The sequence below is a fragment of the Motacilla alba genome, chromosome Z, assembly GCF_015832195.1.
Source record: "Motacilla alba alba isolate MOTALB_02 chromosome Z, Motacilla_alba_V1.0_pri, whole genome shotgun sequence".
Taxonomy (NCBI): domain Eukaryota; kingdom Metazoa; phylum Chordata; class Aves; order Passeriformes; family Motacillidae; genus Motacilla; species Motacilla alba.
This window is the reverse complement of record NC_052046.1, coordinates 75,673,850-75,686,084: the sequence shown is the minus strand read 5'-3', so window position 1 is coordinate 75,686,084 and position 12,235 is coordinate 75,673,850. Positions and strand designations below refer to the sequence as shown.

General features: G+C 46.1%; 1 protein-coding gene across 2 annotated transcripts in view; it reads left to right on the top strand.

Moving 5' to 3' along the window:
• PAX5 (paired box 5) overlaps positions 1 to 12,235 on the top strand; it is a 128,162-nt gene that overhangs the window by 56,303 nt on the left and 59,624 nt on the right. The window contains exons 5-6 of one of the 2 annotated variants that reach the window (XM_038124857.1): positions 2,427 to 2,483; positions 6,530 to 6,659. In XM_038124857.1, the coding sequence (XP_037980785.1) occupies positions 2,427 to 2,483; positions 6,530 to 6,659 (187 nt within the window). The remainder of the gene's footprint in view (positions 1 to 2,426; positions 2,484 to 6,529; positions 6,660 to 12,235) is intronic. The other variant, XM_038124858.1, reaches the window with a different exon arrangement.

Here is a 12,235-nt window from a genome sequence, read left to right as displayed (position 1 = left end):
TCGGAGCTGCGCCGGTGCTGCGCTGTCCGCTTTGACACAGCTGTGCAGTCACATTTTGATCAGTGTTGATAGCTTATGAATTCCAAAATTGACAAAATTTACAGAAAAATGAGGATAATCCATCTTCCTTAGCAGCCTGTCAGGAGCTGGCTATACTTCATAATCTTCAATTACAGATGCTATTTTCAGACATTTACATGCAGATATTAGAACAAAATGAAAATGAGAAACAAAGAGTGAATGGAAATGCAGCTATTTATATGTATAAAAGAAAAACAACAGGTAAATTCTTGGCATTTAGATTGGATTTGGGCGTCCCTTTGGAAAATCTGAGAATATCTGCACCCGCTTATGAATTGTACTGTGGAAATGTAAAATGTAGTATATCGTTTCCCTTATGCAGATAATGTGAAGATTGGGTCAAAAACAGGTCAGTTATTTTGAAGTATGAGGGTAAATGTGTTCATGGCAGGGTGCACAAGCTAATTCTCTCTGCCTTCAAAGGAATGTCTGGGGATGTGTACAATCCTAATTGGATTTGGGCTAAAATGAAGCACAGCTGTTAACTTTTTATAAACATATATGTATTGTGAAAGGGAGGTTCAGAAATACCCAGTTTAAACTTAGGGAAAAAGGTTGTACCACTGAAACCAAACTTCCACATTCTGTGAGACAGCAATGAACTCAACGTGGCTGAAAACAAAGAGAAATGAGGGTTCAGTCCCAGTTAGATGTGTAAATAACGTTTGTTCCAAAGTAGGATTGGGTTTGGTGTCAGCAGTGCCCAATGCAGGGAATACCATGGAAATTATTAAATGGCGTGGTGGTTGACAGGCAGCACTGGTGAGACTTTGATGTATAGGTTTCCAGGAGCCTTTCCCACCCATATCTAGGGTGGCTGAGTAGGAGGGCATTAGGCTGGATTTTCCATTCCCATGAAATTCCAGGTGGAACAGCAGTGGTGCCTGCAGCTTCAAGCGCTGCTGGGTTTCTGAAAGCCTGCAGAGATTAATTACAGCTGCTTTGGATTAAACTCTTCGAACCATATCTAACATTACAAATTTTTTCCCTTTGTCAGGCCTCTGTGTGGGTTTCTGTGGACAGCCTGCCTGGTGTGTGCCACTTTTGCCTCTATTTATTAATTAATTAAAAATATTAAGATGTGATAACTTGGAGATATTTGGTGTGAGGTCTGGCTTGCTGCTGCCATCAGGGATGACCAGGGCATGCGGTGGATGTGATCTGGGGGACAACACTGTGCCTTTCAGGGACCTCAGGGTTGACTTTGGCAATGAAGGCTCTTGACGCACCATCTCTGTCAGGAAGGAAGGCAGAGCACATGGTCAGTGAGGAGGCAGACTAAGCCCTGAAGGCCCAAGCTGGCACCTTGCACTGATGGTCTCAGCTCCTGTTGAGCTGCTGCTGCTGCTGCTGCTGCTGCTGCTGCTGCATCCTGAGCAGCAGCGTGGCCTGGGGGCAGCTGTGCCAGTGGCAGGAGAACACAGAAGGTATTATTTCATGCCTGCCTGGTGTTCTGATTTGGAATATATAGCAGATGCAAAAAGCAACATGTGCAAGTCCCAGTGGACCCCAGCTGGCTCATTTTAATGGCCATTTGCCCTGTGCAGCAGACAGCTCTTCTCTGTTGTGAGGTCTGTGCCCCACAAAAGGGGTGAGGTGAAAAGAGGATACATTTGTCTCACACCTTATGGGTCACAGCACTGCTGTAGGGCTCATTCCAGCCTCGTAGTTCCCTGGGATTCCCACACGGGTACCTAAAAAACATGTTGTTTCAGGGAGCGGCCTTGTTCCCTGATGTGTGTCTATCTTTTCCTGACACTTTAAGATAAAATCCCAGGTAAATATCAAAGAGACAATCTCTGTACCCATAGGGTAGGTTGACTTTTCGGTGTGTTACACTCAGGCATCTTCACCAGAAAAGGTGCCGGGTGAAGCTGGTTGTGATCTGCCTCTCTGCTTTACTGTAGTGCAGCAGGTTTGAAAACAGTTATGAAAGCCTCCTGTGCCCTTTTTCTTACCACTTGCCTATCACAATAACCACTCCAAGGGATTAATAGTTAGAAATAAAGCTTTTGTAATGGAGGTAGATTGAAAACTTTACTTAGAGCAGATTCCTTCCTGTTTGCACTTTGCAGAGGTGTCTGATGGGGAGGGACTGTGCAGACCCTATGCTGCAAGAGGACTTGTGCTGCTGCTAATAGGCACACAGAGATCACTCCTCTCCTCACCACTGCAGCCACTCCCCCAGCTCCATCTGCCAGAGCCGAGCCAGAGCAGAGTAGGATAGGGCAGGGGAGCACACAAGATCTGGTCTTGCCCCTCCTTTCAGTTTGTCCTTCTCAGTCTCTCTTTTATATATACCTCGTTTCACATGTCTGTGTTTTCTCTCCTCCATGCTATGGCAGTGGTGCTCCATGCTGATGAGACAGTGCGTGGTACAACCGCAGGCAGTCATTTTTCAGGTAATTTCTAGGGTAATGAACACCCGTCTCTTGCTTTTTCACCTACCAAGCAGAAGGTCAGGCTTCCTGGCTGCACAAGGAGGGACCCCTGGCCATGACAGTCATTCTGGGCTGCTTCTCGCCAGCAGCAGTGTGAGCTCACCAGTGCGGGAGCCAAATCTGAGATCCCTTCTGCTGCTCCCACCCCAGTCAGCTGGAGAAGCTCTTGGGAAGGGTCAGCAGAAGGGTTCAGCAGAAGGGTCTCAGTGAGTCCGTGGGGTGAGGGCCTGCTCCATGAGTGCTGCCTTCTCCTGGGTTTCCTTTCCTCTCCAGATGGGGTGCTTGGAAGGAAGAGATCTGCTTGGGGAAGGGAAAGAGAGGACACCACTGTACCCCTCATGAGTGGTTCAACACCAAACACTGTGACCTCACAGTGTAAGAGAGGTTTCTGCTTTTTCAGGGGGTTCTAGAGTCTCCTGGCCCCTCCGTGGGAGTGAGGAGAGCTGCAGACAGTACCCATGGTGTGGTTTTAGGGTGAAGGCTCTTTGCTCAGCACTCCCGATGCCCCCTCCTTGGGGCCAGAAGATGCCTCTGCTGACCATCACCTCTCTGCAGCGCCTTGCTGTTGGCAGCACTATGCTTCCTTTTCTGCCCACAGGCAAATGCTGGTCACTGCCACTCTGCCAGCCCAGTGCTGGCCCTGACCCCGCTGCTTTGCAGTGCAAATGTAACTGCAGAGGTGGATGTGATGTGATGGGGTTGCTCCTCCACTGGGAATGCATGATGAGAGGGGAGTCAGCAATCAGAAGGGCTGCCCTCAGCCTGCACTTCTGCCTCAGTGCTGGAAGCAGTGGTCAGTGCTTGCTCCATGTGGCTGCTAGTGTTCAGCTGATGGTGGTTCCAAGAAGGGATCTGGACACAGCAAAGTATCTGGGAGATCCCTTAAAATTGGAAAATCCCTTAAAATCCTGCTATTCTTACCTCTGGGAAAAGTTGCTGAGCCATGGCAAAAGACATGCAGCTCCCATCTGCCGGAAGTTATTGGGACCAAAAGCAGGGCAGGATCCCAAATCTCCATTTTGCACATCTTCAGCTCATTCCTACCACAGTGCTGCTTGTCTATGGGCTCTCCATCCACACTGTGCTGAGCAACCGTAGTGCCTCCAGTCCCTCCTGCAGATGCTGTTGCATGGTTCGGGACTGTGCCACTGTATGTTGTGCCAGCTCACTATGGTGCAGTGACGTGGAAGAGCACAGGCTGCCTCTGTTGTGACCCCTGCCAGGTTATGCTACACTCTGGTTGCTGCTTGCTTGACACTAGAAATGGTCAGTTTCTCCAGCTCAGAGGGCTCTCATGGCTCGTTTGCATGGTGCTTCCAGGTCATTACAGTTAAAAGACAGGTCCCGTTTCTTTCTGGGTAAGTTCCTTGGACTCCTGAAGGGAAGCAAGCTATGGAGTTATGCATTCCTGTGTCTGAGAATTGCAGTTGAGGGCTTAGGCTGGTTGCAGTTGGGTTTGTAGTTTGGGATGTGCGCCTCCTTCCTCAGTCCTCTCATGTGACCCAGCCCGTGGCAAGGGTCCCATTCCAGCCAGATGCTTCCTCCCAAACTGCAGGTGTGCACCTCTCACTTTGTGACTGGGAAACCACATTCACTCTCTGCCTGTTGGGAGGGGTGGATCTTCCTCATGGGAGGATCCAAAGAGATTTTCTAGTCTTCACATGGTGTGCTTATGGCTTTCATAGAGCAACATGGGTGCATTCAGGCATCCCTCCCCAGGGATTTGTGTGTGCTCTTCCAGAGATACCAGAAATTCCGAAGAGCAGCACACAAGGACAGATTTTTCCTCTGCTGTGCTGCCAGCCCATCCATGCCTGTGCATCACCAGCTGCTTGGGGTATCTCTGCAGGGCTATTATTTCTCTGATGTTTTGCCAGATTAGGGTTTTGGGGAAAGAAAAAAATCTAGCCGTGCCTCTGTATGTGCATGTACCCTGCAGAGGGGAGAGGTGGGGCTGGAGACTCAGGAAAACATGGCATGGTGTGGGAAGGCTGAGAAATGCATTGTGGTGTCATGCCGAATGAGAAGAAGGAGCTTTGATTACACTTCTAGGAAGGAGGAAGGCTGGGACCATTATCAGCACGCTCTGCAGAGGAGGGAGGTTCCCAGGGCTGTCCTCTCCCAGGAGCACAGTGGGCATGAGTCAGAGGTGTGGCTGTCTTTGGAGCAGTGGTGGTAGACAAAAACACCTCGGTGAATGATGGCAAGGCAAAAGTGAGGCACAGTGAAGCACACAGAGGGTGTTGGAGGAGGCATGAGCTGGAAGAACTGAGGAACAGTACAACTTGAATGCAAAGGTTATGTAGGATGCTAGGAGACAAGTCAGAGGACTCTGATGCATGGGCTGGGTGCAGGACAAGAGTGGCCAGCAGATAGTCCCTGGTAAAATGTATTTTGCATGCTCGTCTGCAAGAGGTTTGTATGGGGGATCCTTCAAGGTAACAGGCTGTACTCCTACCTCATGCAAATGGTGTCTGCAGAGAAAACATGTTTATTACACAGAACTGTTAATACCAGATTGTCCATGTAAATTACCTTCTGCCTGAGTGGGACCTGAGCTACAGAGACACCAGCATGTACTCCTGGCTAAAGTACTGAGCTAGTGGCAAGCACCAGATTATGTGCTGGGTTGTCAGAGAAACTTGCAGGAAGGATGAGGATGTATTCAGTCAGATCAGCTTTTGTTTCCTAAAAAAAAAAAAAACAAAAAAAACAAAACCAAACAAACTTGTTTTGATGTCACATCCCTGGAGCTGTTCAAGGCCCAGTTGGATGGGGCCTTGAACAACCTGGTCTAGTGGAAAGTAAACCTGCCCATTGTAGGGGCCATATATAATAAGCTGGTCTTTAAGGTACCTTCCAATCCAAACCTGTCTGGGATTCTGTGTATTTCTGAGTTCTGTTTTGGTTGCTCCAAAAAACCTCCATGTGATCCTGGGTTCATCTGCATTTCTTCATCTCTGCACGGCTTCTGCATTGATTCAATCTTCAGGAATTCATTAGAGATTGGCATCACAGTGGCTGCTCTTCAATTTGCCTGTTCCCATTGTAGTTCTTTACTTGAAGTCAATCTCTAGTTGATATGGCATGACTGCTGTCTCACAAATAAGGGATTAAAACTTAAAGGACAGATAGCAGGAAACAGAGAACTTTGAAAGCAAACTTCCCAGATTTGTGGCAATCTGACAATCCCAGATCCTGACAATAAGAAATCATTGAAAAAGGGCAAATGAAGATAAGCTTTGTGCCATATAAGTATACATCCTTTAGATACATGCATTGGCCTCATTGGCTGTAGAATGCTGTAGCAATGGGGACTTAAAGAGGGTTATGGAACACAAACACTCTGATTTCTGATATGTGTGCTTGCTTACCATAGCCCCTTTCAGGTAATGAGATTAGGAAATTATTTGGAAATGGCACAGTGTTCCTATTACAGTCAGGTGATTTATTTCTAAATAACTTGGATTTAGAAACAGTTACCTACAAATGCTTCCATTAGGCAAACTCTTTGTTTATACATGCCTTTTCTTCCCTGTGAAATGATGAAGAAATGCAACATTCCCAAGAAAAGGGGAACGGAAAGCCTGTTTCCCACCTTCTCATTAGTACATGTCCCCTCAAGTGCCAACACTGAAATGTGGAGAGTGTGGAGGTTAAGAGGCATGAACATTTTCCTAACAAGAAAGTAGCTTGCACTTGGCAGGTAATCTACAAATTTTCCTCTTTCAGGAAAGCTTTGTTACATACTAATGAATTTGGCTTTGGTCTTATAAAGAAAACCTGTTCTGGTGTTCTCTGAGAGCACTGGTGATAAGCACAGACCCACTTATTGAACAGGTTGTATGTTGAAAAGCCCAGTGTAAATGGGCACTGCCTTTAACACTGGCTGAACAAAGGATTTTTGAGTTCTGTATTGCATCTACTCTCTGTTGGCACAGGCAAAAAAAAAAGCTCTTGATTAGTAAATTTATTTCCACTAAAATGTCTTTTGTTTCTTTTTCCAGGCAACTGAATACTCAGCCATGGCCTCACTAGCTGGTGGATTGGATGACATGAAGGCCAATATAACCAGCCCTACTTCTGCAGATTTGGGAGCAAGTGTTCCTGGGCCTCAGTCCTATCCTATTGTCACAGGTAAATGATTTTCAAACACTGGTAAGTAGTGTGAATTGTCTGTACCTTCATATTGCATGATGAAGTCCTTTGTGGAAGAATTGTGTCATATGTGGAGTAATTTGCTCAAAAAGTCTCTTTTTGAATGTGATTTCATAGGAGCTCTTCTTGAAAGAGAGCTGAATGGCTTGTGTAAATTGTCTGTGTATGTTTGTAGCTGACAGATGGAGCCTCCGACCCTCTTGTTTAGGAGAGGATGTGCCCCTCCACCCCAAAAGTACATCTTTCATACCACCACATCACTGAAAAAGCAGAATGCTTGCCTCTGCTTTTGGGCTTTGGAGCTATTTTTTCATAAATGCCCCCTGGTATGTTTGATGGGATAAAGTTTTTATGACAGTTCAAAATGGCCTGAATTTTGGAAGCTCATTTTATACCATTTCTTAATTGTACCCGTGCACTAAAGTTGAGCATTTAAATGAAAACCAAGGGCTGTTTCTTCAAGAAATGCCAAATCATCTGCATTTATTCAGCAGGTGTAGAGCAAGAGTCAAGGAACAGCTAGGGTCTGATAAATGCTTTGGCCACCTATTTATTTGGGACTGATCCCATTGCTTGCAAGGAAATTGGCCAAATGGTAAGCTAATTATTAAATTGTATCCCAAATTAGTTGTGCAAGTCAGAAAAAAGGAGAGCTTTTAAAATTTAAGGCTCCGTGTTTCATAGGAATGTTAGCTCAGTGTGGTACTGCTGTGTCTGATTGGTGCAGATTTCATTGGATTTTCTCTGTTTTGACAAAGATTGGACATAATGCTTTATTTTGTAGCTACAGTGGAAGATTATACTGTTTTTTATCAAGTATTACTATGTCTTTAATGCCTTAGAATCTCATCTAGCAGAGGAGAAGTTTTGAAAACAAGTGTTGTTACAAAGTTGTTTTAACCCAGTACAGTATCAGTCTTCAGCTTTCCTTGACAAAGTTTAGGAGGATTCAGAAGAGATTGGAGAGTGAAAGAAATACGCGTGTACCTTGAAGTGGGATGGGAGACACTTCTGTCATTATCTGTCTGGCTCTGACTGGGTGGCCTGAGTGTTGGACTCATAGATAAGAAAGGTGTCTAGGTGTGGACGGATGGACAGAAAGAGGGAGTTCTGGAGGTGTGTGGCTTGTAACATGTAAGGGGAATGAGCATTGATACAGATATATGTGTGTCCATCAGGGGTCTGTGCTGGAACCAATGCTATCTAGTATCTTCAGTGACACAGAGGAGGGATCTTGGGCACCTCAGCAGATTTGCAGGTGACACCAGGATGAGAGTGCCATAACACCCCTGAGAGATGGGGCCATCCAAGAGGGACTTGGAAAAGGCCTAGGAGTGGCCCATGGGAATCTCATGAAGTTTAAAAAGGCCAGATGCTGATGCTGCACCTGGGTTGGGGCTATCCCAGGACTGATCCAGGCAGAGGACAAACAGACTGAGAGCAGCCCTGGGAGAAGGACTCGGGGTGCTGGTGGGTGAGAGCTGGCCCTGCCCAGGTGTGCTGGCACCCAGAAACCCCCTGTGCTGGCTTGACCCCCCAGCGTGGGCAGCAGGGCAGGGGACATTCTGCCCCTCTGCCCTGCTCAGGTGAGACCCCACCTGCAGAGCTGCCTCCAGCCCTGGGGCCCAGCACAGGAAGGATGAGGAGCTGCTGCAGCCAGGCCAGAGGAGGCATCCTATTTGATCAGAAGGCTGGAACCCCTCTGCTGTGAGGAAAGGCTGAGAGAGCTGGAACTTGTCAGGCTGGAGAAAGGAAGGCTTTGAAGTGACCTAACTACAGCCTCTGTCATCTTCCAAGGGACTGCTCATCCAGGATTTACACCTGGCCAAAATGAGGTTCAGCCAAAAGCTGTTTGGCTGGTACTTCTTTCTTTACCCTGGTTTAAGCACTTCTTACATGTCTCACATTGCTACTTCATTAGTGTGCTGTGAGCTGATTGATCACATTTGTTAGAGTAAGATGTATTACAGAGGTGATGCTGCAGAGTTCCATATGGATTTCACAGAGGTTCTCCTGTGATGTTACCTACACTTGAGCAAAGGTTCCAAATGTTAAACTTGCTAGTTCTCCTCAAAAACATGGGGCGGGCTTTATGAACAGCAGGTTCTAGAAAAAAACCTGCCATTAGTCTCAAATATGCCAGAGTGACAGCTACAAGAAAATGCATTTTTCAAGACACTGGGTATTTATATCTTTAATTTGGAAGTGGTGTAGATTTTTCTATCAACAGCATTCATAAAATGTGGATTTACATGAGCATATCAAGAGTCTTCTAAAACCTATGCCTGTTGATATGTTTTTGGAGGAAATTGTCTGCCTGTTACACTTTCATATTCTCCTTCTAATCGCCATAGGAATTGTTTTGTGCTGGTCATGCACTGGAAGCACCAGAAATCCCCATCACGACCTGGGCCCATACTGTATTCCTGAGTCATGTCCCTGCTCTGAGGCTTCCTGAGGAGCTGAAAGGGCTGTGCAAGGTGTCAGGAGCAGGAAGGATTCAGTAGCAAGCTGTACTTTGTGATGTGCAAGGCATGTCCATCACAGTATGCTTGGTGGTGCATTTCCCACTGTAGTTCTGGACAGATTCCTCTATTTTCTCCCCCAGTATAAATCATCTTTCCTGTTTCCTTGGTGGGACTGGGAATTTGGAAAAGGAGACACATTTATTGACCCTATTTCCCTTGTAAGGATAGGGTGCATATTGCCATGGGACCTTCGTCTGTGGTAGGTACCTCTGAAAATCAGGAGCTGGGAAATGGTGCACAACAGTGGTTATGAGTGCTAGCTCCAACAAATGTCTGCAAGCACACCACCTATTCTGCCTTCTCAGAGCTTTCTTTGTGGTCTGTGGCCTCACCAAAGCAGTGGTAAAATCCAGTTATTGGTTTGGTGCTCTGTGGCTGGGATGGGCAGGGGATGATAGGCTATCAATAAGGTAAAAAATCCCTGGAGAAAGGTCAGCTTTGTATCAGCCCCCCTTCAGTGGTAAGGCCCTTACCCTGCCAGAACCACCTCCTGGTCCTTGCCCCTCCTCAGTTCAGAAGAGCCCAAGCCTCACAGATCCATGATACCCTTTTCAATGTGAACTGCTCCTCACTGGAGGAGGAATGGCCAGCCTTACCTCTGGGTCTTCTCTTGAGATTCAGGAAGTTGCATTGCTTTTAATTCATTCACCTTTTTTTGAGTGTTCCCACTCTCCCTTGTTTCATACAGGCTGTCCTGTGATGTGTGTGAGCAAACTTAGAGAATGAAGTTGAAAGCCTTGGGGGTAACATCTTTTAGTATGCTAGCTAGTGTGTTTTCCACTGCAGAAGTGAGGGTGAATTGGATACAAGTCCAGCAAATGTCCTAAGTCTGTGTTTGGTGGTGTTATTGCCTTGAGGTTGATCTCATGTGTTGACATTCCAGATTATAAACAATTCTGTAACAGCTTCAGTGTAATGAGAACAAGGTCAGTATGTTCTTAAAGCACTGTCAAATGAGTTATGGTATCCAGAGCAGCAGTGGTGGGAAACGTCTCTTCTACCAGAACTCTTCTGGTTGTGTGTGTGGAGCACTCTGTGGACACAACTGCATGATGTTTCAACACAGAGTGGGCCTATTGTAAGCCTGAAAAGTGGGTAAATAACTTGAAATATGAAAACCACAAGTTCAAGCCAGGAACTCTTGTGTCTTTCTGTAGGTATATCTGCTGTTCAAGCCTAATCTTTTTTATGAGAAGTTCTGAAGTAGTCTGGGCTGCCATATGTGACAAGAACTTAGTCTCTTTCATGGTGTCAGTCTTAAATCTGTAAGATTATAAAATAAGTTATTGGAAATGTGTCTGAGAACAGAACTATGATTACAGTTTTTCATTGCTCTTGTTACCAGGTTGTGGTGTGGGTGGCAAAGCATTGTTGAGATTTAAGATGGCAAAGATCCTCTGTGCAGTTGTTCATAGAAAAATGTAATATTTCCCTCTCTTAGCCAGCTGGCAGATCCAAACAAATGGGACAGATCTTGAAAATTAAAGGATTGCCTAAACATTGACACTCGTGCTAGTACTTGCTGCTAATAAGAAATATAGTCACAGCTCTCAGTACTGCTTCATCCACCACCTCTGTTGTGCTGTGGATCACCAGCAAAATCTCTGATTAGAGAATCATTTGCTCTCTTTGCATTGTTTTTATGCCACATTAAATAGTAAGTTTTAAAAACCCCCTCAGTCACTTCATACTGCACAGCCTGTAAGGGCTCTCTCCCTTTACAAGCCAATGACACAGGCCCAGCACACTGCTGCTGTTGTCAGCAGTTTCCAAGCAGCCTGTGATTGTTACTAATTACCTGCAGATGCATTTTCCCTGCTTTGACTTGCTGATTTCAGCATGGTTGGTGTCACTTTGAGAGGATAAAGCCACGTTAAACTGATATCTTTATCTGGCTCTCCAGTGCTTTGCTGGGAGCGGATTTATGAACCTGCAGCAGCCTGGCTGTGTCCTGCAGCAGGTCAGTATGTTCTTACAGGGCCAGGAGTGGCTGCCGACCAGGCTCACCTCACCCAGGGGCACAGAAGCATCATTTTCTGGACTGGAGTGTGATGGGAACTCTGTATCACTCCATTAAAAGAGGTGTCACAGGGCACAGTTCTGTCCGTGGGCTTTTTGTCTAGCAAGTGGTGGAGTAGAGGAGCCTGGTCTTCTTCCATGCTGGGACATCTCTATCACCCTTAGCTCACCTGCTCTTCCTCACATGCAGGGAGAGACCAGGACTCTGCCAAGTATGGACAAGTTATGTCTCATCCTCTGCATTCAAACTTGCAGCCACAGCTTGCACTGTTACGTTCCTTGCTTCTTTTTGTGGTCAGCCTTGTAGGCAATGGCTCTGGAGAGCCAAATCCCTGGACTTTGCTGCCTATTTTGTATGCACATCAAAAAGATGAGAAAAAGAGAACAAGAGTAGGATCAGTGTCAGTCTATCATTTGGAGAGATGGAGAAGGAGAGACATTCCCAACGGCTGTCATCTCAGTTACCTGCTCTGGCCTGCATTGCTGGACTCTGCCACTAGACATAGGTGATCCCAGATGTGAAGCTGAACTGAGCACAGAACAGACTCCTCCACCCCTGGGGAGATCAGCCTGACCCTTTCATTACTGTAGATGTATCCAACATCTTAGCTGTAGTAGGTTGTGCCAGGCAGTTAGTTACTCCTATGTGGCACAGATCTGTGGCTAACGCAGGTAACAGGGATATGTTTAGCAATCCATATTCCTGGAATAATGTTCCATTTTTGTAGTTAGGGAATACAATTGCTAAACTGGGATAAAAGCAGGCCAAAAGACATTTCTTTCTACTGTTCTGTGGTGACATGCAGTGCTCAGTTAGCTCTCAAAGTGTTTTTCCTTGGGAGTGCTCAGTCTCATCTGTTCCCTGCGTCTTCATGCTACTTTGTGCCATCATGATGTAACTGCAATTTATGAGCCATTGTTTCGCCAGGTTTTGTTGAATGGAATGTATTATTTGTCCCTTCTGAAGCTATGCATGAGATGGTGGAACTGCATGAATTCTGATGCCTT